The 8,134-nt window shown below is 38.9% G+C and overlaps 1 protein-coding gene across 1 annotated transcript; it reads left to right on the top strand.

Moving 5' to 3' along the window:
- The first annotated feature begins 773 nt into the window (after nt 1–773).
- On the top strand, nt 774–6,689 carry LOC101298142 (calcium-transporting ATPase 4, plasma membrane-type-like). Its single transcript, XM_004303033.1, has 7 exons — nt 774–947; nt 2,787–2,841; nt 2,929–4,862; nt 4,988–5,146; nt 5,628–5,799; nt 5,879–6,177; nt 6,378–6,689. The coding sequence occupies exons 1-7, from the start codon at nt 774–776 to the stop codon at nt 6,687–6,689; spliced, it is 3,105 nt and encodes a 1,034-aa protein (XP_004303081.1).
- The last annotated feature ends 1,445 nt before the right edge of the window (nt 6,690–8,134 follow it).

The raw sequence follows: 8,134 nt of genomic DNA, 5'->3' as shown, positions 1-8,134 counted from the left end.
AANAAAAAAAAAAAAAAAAAAAAAAACCAAACTTGGGCAAAACTGAAGCCCAAGCCTAACCAAACCCTAGGCCCACAAGCCCAGACCCAATAGAACAGATCCATCTAGCCAGACCTCTTCACCTTCCGACCTAAAATCGCCGCTGCATCATCCTTCCGTCTCCATGTCCACACCTTGACGAGTTGCAGTATTTCTTGCACTAGACTACTTACAGTATTTCTTGCAGGATAATAGTTGCGATTTTTTTGTTGTTTGTATTTTGTTTTTCCTGTGGTAAGTAGGATTTAAGGGAAATGCAATCAGATTCCAACTTGCAAAATAAAACCTAAGCTACAGTTATATAGTGTTTCCTATATATTCTGACTGTAACAAGCGTTGGTTAAAGCGGCATTGTTTCCCATACCACCCGTCATTGTATGATATGATTGAGATTTGAACAAATCACCCCCACATTATTAGTCATTCCAAATAACTAACATACCCCAAACTATCGCGTACATTTGTTCTAGGAATTGGAAGTGTTAAAGTCTCAATCTGTCACCATATAAACAGCACTCGATCAGCTCATTCTTCTCTCTCTCTAGTCTCTACTATAACACATTCCCGCCATTCACGGCTTGGCATGGTTTGAACCTTTCTATACTCATAACTCACTCCGATTCGATTTGATTTGATTACGTTCGTTGGAAAATCGATCTCTTTCTGATTAATTGATCAACCACAGGCTTGAAGGAGACGTAGGATCAGAAATACCAACAGGCATGAGGTCTCGTATGGAGGACTACTTGAGAAAAAACTTCGACGTCGAACCAAAACGACCTTCCAACGAGGCCCTCAGGCGCTGGAGAGATGCCGTCTCCGTCGTCAAGAACCCTCGCCGCCGCTTCCGCATGGTCGCCGATCTCGCCAAGCGCGCCGAAGACGATAAAAAGCGCAAGAAACTCCAGGTTCATTTCATTTCCAATCTTCATCGTCATGTTCCATCATTGATCCATCATTTTGTTATGCATGTGTAACATAGATTGCATCGATTGCTATTTTTTTCTCGATGGACTGTCAATCTGTTTTGGTTGACTGAGAAAGATGTGTTGTTCGATCATGTATGGAAATGGAATCACTGGTTACATATCAACATTGATGTTACCGTGTTAGTGTGCTCGGATTTTGTAATCGGAAAATTAAGATCAGTGATGAGAATAATAAGACAAAACGTAGGGTGAAATTTTTTTAGCGGTGTGCATTAGGCGGCTAGGTCATATCCATGACACACTTTCCTACGTTGCCGGCGGTGGTGTTTTTTGAGCCTTGAGCTGCAAGCCTGTTGTTGAATACGTGGGTCATAACTCATACCCTTATTTTTGAGATGATCAAACCTGGTGGCAGCCCTATCTTATTAATTAGTTAAACTAGTTTATTAGAGCATCAACATACACTTACATCAACAAAAATACAAGGTTTGATAATACCAACGTCGCATCTCACGTAATGATGTAATTACAACTTTGTGCATAGAAGAATTTTTTATGATAGTTACATTAAATATCAAATGTATGTGTCTATCTATCTATTTATCTAGTGTTCATCACGACTGTTGCTAGGTTCGGGAGACGCACGGGTCTTGTGGGTAACCCGGTATCTTAACGGGTTAATGGGGCAACCCATTTGGCAGGCCTTCTCCCAAAAATGGTTTCTGATAGAATTTGAACTCTTAATTTTGCCGTTTGATGCATTTATTTCACCAATTATGTCTGTAAACGTTAGAGTAAAATACACCTTTGTTTAACTATTATGATCTTTCACAAGGGGTCGTTGGTTGGTCAGCCTCTTTACTACTGTTTAGTAATTGTAATTTTATGAATATTTGGAACAGGTTTTTTCCAAGCTCATGGAGGTTACTAATGTAAGCTTAATTAAACAATTAAACCAATAGGGAAATGTTTACTCTTCTTTCAACTTTCAAGAATGAAAGTAATACCTACAATGCAGAGGATTTTACATCTGCTAAGAAAAAGCCTTTTGTTGGATCAAAGAAGGTCTAGGTCATGGGTAGGGGAGGGAAGAGCGAAAGCCAAACAGTCCACTTGAGTGTGGAGGTAAGTGCTATGCCACTATAGTTACCACTCATGAGTCCATCTTTTGGTTTAGACTTTAGATCATTTAGAGTGAAAGTGACTTGGATTTGCTGTGGGTTTAAGATAATGATGCCCACCAAAATAGAAGAAACTATATGGGAAAATCCATACAGTTCCCAGTTTTCGATTATTTTCTTCTGTATGCTACATCTTATTTTCGTTTCACTGCATTTTGATTTCATGGTGTCAAAAATATGAATGAAAATCAAAAGGATGAAAATTTTCTTTCAGTTTTAGTGTTATGGCCGCTCAGTGTTTATATGTAATGAAGAGAATTGTGAAGAGAAATGGTGTATTTGTCTATTTGTAAGTCATATGTCCCTGTCTTAGAGTACCATTTACACATTCCACTGCTCTGGACTGTTTTCTTTGCTTCTTACAATTCCAATGGCTTCTGAATTGAATTACATATTTTTCGGGGTATGGTGGCTAGCTTTGTCCAAACAACAGGCCGCTATTTCAAATCTACTTTGATGGTGTCAATCAAGGCTAGTCAAATATTCAAAGAAGTTTTTAGTCAGGCACTAATGCACTATGTATCTGCTTAAAATCGAATGCATGAAATTTCTTTCTCTCGTGTTTTGTTCTGTGTTCCAGAATTCTGATAGATTTTAATCTATTTTCTAACGTATAACACTCCTACGGATTCTACAGGAAAAGATACGAGTAGCTCTTTATGTGCAAAAAGCAGCATTGCAATTCATCGATGGTATTGCGTCTTCTCCTTTGTAGTAAATTTTTGCATTTAGACTTCGTATTCCCTTCTCAGCCATCTACTTTTCTCCGTGTAATACAGCTGGTAAAGAAGCTCGTGGATACAGCCTTTCCAAACAAGTTAGTGATGCTGGTTTTAGCATTTCACCTGACGAGCTTGCATCATTTGTGCGATCCCATGATAATAAGGGTTTGGAAGCACGAGGGGGAGTTGAAGGAGTAGCAGGAAATATATCAGTATCCTTGAAAGAAGGTGTCGTGTCAAGCAAGATACCCGGTAGACAAGATGTATTTGGCCTCAACCGATTTATGGAGAAGCCTTCTAAAGGCTTTTGGATGTTCGTCTGGGAAGCCATACAAGATTTAACTCTAATCATCCTTATGGTTTCTGCTGTGGTCTCTATCGGCGTTGGCATTGCAACTGAAGGGTGGCCAAAGGGTATGTATGATGGGTTGGGTATAATACTCAGCATCTTGTTGGTTGTGATGGTCACTGCAATCAGTGACTACAGGCAGTCTTTGCAATTCAAAGAACTGGACAAGGAGAAAAAAAATATAATGATTCAGGTAACTAGGGATGGACGCAGACAGAAGGTTTCTATCTACGATTTGGTAGTTGGAGAGGTTGTTCATCTTTCAATTGGAGATCAAGTTCCAGCTGATGGCCTTCTCATATCAGGCCACAGCTTACAAATCGATGAATCAAGCTTGTCAGGTGAGAGTGAGCCGGTGGACATAAATCAAGATAGACCTTTTATTCTTGGAGGAACCAAAGTGCAAGATGGCTCTGGTAAAATGCTAGTTACATCAGTTGGTATGAGGACTGAGTGGGGACAGCTAATGGTTACTCTGAGTGAGGGAGGAGACAATGAGACACCACTACAGGTGAAACTCAATGGCGTTGCAACCATTATTGGAAAAATTGGTTTGGCATTTGCAGCTCTTACATTTGTTGTTCTGACTACGAGGTACTTAGTTAACAAGGGAATACACCATGACATGACGAACTGGTCTATGAATGATGCATCAGCACTTTTGAATTATTTCTCTACTGCAGTTATCATAATAGTTGTTGCTGTTCCTGAGGGGCTTCCTCTAGCAGTGACACTGAGTCTTGCCTTTGCAATGAAAAAACTAATGGGTGATAAGGCACTTGTGAGGCATCTTTCAGCATGCGAGACCATGGGATCCGCTAATTGTATTTGCACAGATAAGACGGGAACCTTGACAACAAATCATATGGTGGTGAATAAGATATGGATCTGTGACGAAGCCAAGAGTGCTCAGGACAAAGATGTATTGAAGTCAGTGTCTGAAAAAGTTTATAACCTCCTCTTGCAGTCTATCTTTCTGAATACAACCTCAGAGGTAGTAAAAGGGGAAGATGGGAAAAATAGTATTATAGGTACTCCAACAGAGATGGCAATAGTAGAATTTGGCATGCTTCTGGGAGGTGATTTTAAATCTTTCAGTGAGAAGTATAAGATAGATATGGTGGAACCATTCAATTCAATAAAAAAAAAGATGTCAGTGCAAGTGGCTCTTCCTGGTAGTGATATGTCTCGAGCATTCTGCAAAGGCGCATCAGAAATAGTTTTAGGAATGTGTGACAAGGTTGTCAATACTGATGGTGAAGCTTTGCCTTTGTCTGAAGAGCAAAGAAACAAAATATCTGATGTCATAAATGGTTTTGCTTGTGAAGCTTTAAGAACTCTATGCGTAGCTTTCAAGGATATAGAGAGCCCCTCTGGTGCGGAAAGTATTCCTGAAGATGGATATATATTAATAGCTGTTGTGGGAATTAAGGATCCTGTGCGCCCTGCCGTGAGGGAAGCAGTGAAGACTTGTTTAGATGCTGGGATCACTGTGCGGATGGTCACTGGTGATAATATCAATACAGCTAAAGCCATAGCTAAAGAGTGTGGCATTTTGACAGAAGATGGTTTAGCTATAGAAGGGCCAGATTTCCGAAAAATGAACGAACAAGAGATGGCAGAAATTATCCCAAAACTGCAGGTTTTAGTTTTTCACTTGCTGTAGCAACTTAGCATCTAACTATCTTAGGCTCCCTTCTTTTAGAAAAAAAAAAAGAAAAAAAAGATGGTTCCTAGATCATGATATCTAAAAATTGGTTTGTGCAGGTGATGGCACGATCCTTGCCTTTGGACAAGCACACTTTAGTGAAGCAGTTGAGGAATGTGCATAAAGATGTAGTGGCAGTAACTGGTGATGGGACTAATGATGCTCCTGCTTTGCATGAGGCAGACATTGGCCTCGCTATGGGTATAGCTGGTACAGAGGTTTGTTACGGATCTCTACCTCATCTGACAGTCTTGTATGTATAAATGCCTAACTCTTATAAGGGAGTCTTTGAATTGAACTGTTTTTTTTTTAAATGAATGTCGATGTATTTAGACGTCGATCTACACAAAATTAGTAAGAACAAGGTTTTTCTTCTGCTTCCTCCGCGTCAAGTCAATACTTGTACTCATGTGTGTGTGTTTTACTAGTGTGATACAGAAGAGCTTCATTTTTCGTTCTTTGATTCATATCTAGGCAGAAAATTAAGTAGTTTCTGCAATACATTAACAACGAATATGACGATTTTATGGTCTTCTTACTAAGTCTTTAATTTAATCCAGAAAGGTCCACCCAGTTATAAATGTACTTTTCATATGTTAATGTTTAATTGTAGTCATAAGAAGCGCATATATAGAAATTTTATCAGATGGAACGCTCTTTATTTAAATATTAGGCTCAACATCTTCTGCCTGTTCACAGGTTGCGAAAGAAAATGCTGATGTTATCATAATGGATGATAACTTTACAAGTATAGTGAATGTTGCAAGATGGGGCCGTGCAGTTTATATCAACATCCAAAAGTTTGTTCAGTTCCAGTTAACGGTTAACATTGTCGCTCTGATGCTCAATTTTGTATCAGCATGCGTCTCAGGTTTGTTCATGTTATCCTAAACTTCAACAATTACAGAAATATTTTGGTCTTTAACTAATGCACATGATAAATCATTCAGGATCGGCTCCTCTCACTGCTGTTCAAATGCTTTGGGTAAACTTGATCATGGATACTCTTGGTGCTTTGGCACTGGCTACAGAGCCACCACATGATGGCCTTATGAGAAGACCTCCAGTTGGAAGGAATACTAATTTCATCACTGGGATCATGTGGAGGAATATCATTGGTCAGAGTATCTATCAAATTACTGTCCTTCTGGTTCTTAATTTCTGTGGTATGCGTCTTCTAACTATCACCGGTCCGAAAGCAAGTTCTACTCTCAAGACCTTCATATTCAACAGTTTTGTATTTTGCCAGGTACTGTCTACTGATCCTTTGTTTTCTCTTTGCTTGTCCCCAGCTTAATCATGATAGTTTCTTAAAAGTAGTTTCATTCGTTCCTGTTTTATTTACTCATAAGTTGAGAAATATAGAAGGGGAAGAAGGAATAGGAAACTACTTTTCTGTTTTAAAATCTTCTCATTGAACGTTTTACCTTTCATAATAATGCATGTCAGGTATTCAATGAGATAAACAGCCGTGATATGGAGAAAATCAATGTGTTCGGAGGGATGTTTCAAAGTTATACTTTCATGGTAGTCATGATCTGCACAGTAGTGTTCCAAATCCTAATAATTGAATTTTTGGGCACTTTTGCTCAAACAGTTCCACTGAGCTGGGAGTTGTGGTTAGCAAGCGTCTTGATTGGAGCCGTAAGTTTACTGGTCGCCGTTGTCTTGAAGTGCATTCCTGTCTTAATAAGGAAACAAGATGCTAAGGATCACGACGATATCCACGAACCTCTCCTCCGTGGCCCTGAGCTGGCATGAAGAAACAAGTTGTCTACTTCTGAGAGATCATTGTACAGAACCTTGGAAGCAATATCTCACATTTCATGGCATGCTTACATAGCAATTTTCTAGACCACTGCAGATTAATGTGGTTGTACTTTCTTTTCCATAGGTCAGGTGGAAATTGATCTTGTACTTTTTTTCCGTTTTGGTGATAATGATTTGAATTTTACTGATATACTTTAATTAGCTGGGAACTATTTTCTTGGGGCAGGAATTTGCAGAAACTATTTTTGGATTAACATTTATACATTCTACTCTCATATATATATATATATATATATATTTATCTCTCAGTATTGAGAATGTTGTGACATGATAGTATTAGAATTACGACCTGATTATATTGAGTTAGGAATATGGTACAAGGTGAATCAGAAATGTGCCTTTGAAGTTTGAACATTCTCAAAAAGAAAAAGTGCCAGCCTTGAACTTTAAATGTATGCTTTATATCTGGATTGTTATTTACAATGAGGAAACTATAACTAGAGATATTACATTGTGATAGAAGAACTAAGTTCACATTAGAACTAAATCATCCATGCCATCTAAGTAAAAGAAATTAAGCATGAGCTGCCTGCAAAGAAGCAATTCTTTCTGTTATAGCTTTTTGCTTAGCTTCCAATGAAGCAAGTTTTGCCTGATGATCATCATATTCAAACATCAATGCCCCGTGGTCGTATAATTCACCTCTGCCAGCATGATCCCAGATTGTTGGATGCTTGAACTGCATATCCATGCAGGCCTCTTGTGGATTTATGTATTCATCATCATCTTGAACATGCAAATTCTTCTTACCCTTGTCCTCTTTCAACACTTTTGTTCGTGAATCAGAAAAACCGGACAAAGACAAATCTAAGTTTATGTATTTTCTCTTCTCTGGTACACTTTGAGGTGAAGATGAAGATGAAGATGGAGTACTAGTAGTACCTCTGATTGTCAGGGGGCTTGTCCTATGAGATGAAGCATGAGTGGAGGCAGTTTTCTCCTTGTATCTGCGGATAATGCGTTTGACTTCTGTGGGATTTTTAGGCCAAGTCTCTGCAGCAGGCTGAGCAGTACTACTCTTGTCAGTTGGTTGGAACAGGATCACAAGGACATCAATACCACATAGTATAGAAAGCTCCTCACCCTTTTTGAATATGTTCATCTTTCGATCTTGATACATCTTCTTACGAGCCCTCCTCTGATCGGGCAACAGTTCCATGTTTCTATTATTAGGAGAAGGAGGAACAGCCATATATGGATCTATCGTGTTGCTAGCACTATGAATGTATATGCAACAGAGAAAAAACTTAGCTAGCAGCTAGTACTGTGTAGTTTTCGGGTGGCAAGTAGTTATCTAGCTTCTTGCTCGTACTGTGCAGTGTTTCACTGGAATCCCTCTGATTTATACTCTGATGTATCCCAAATAAAAAGGGAAA

The sequence above is a fragment of the Fragaria vesca genome, linkage group LG6 (genome assembly GCF_000184155.1).
Source record: "Fragaria vesca subsp. vesca linkage group LG6, FraVesHawaii_1.0, whole genome shotgun sequence".
In the NCBI taxonomy this organism is placed as follows: Eukaryota; Viridiplantae; Streptophyta; class Magnoliopsida; order Rosales; family Rosaceae; genus Fragaria; species Fragaria vesca.
Note: the sequence above shows the minus strand (reverse complement) of the source record. Positions and strands in the feature narration are given on the sequence as shown.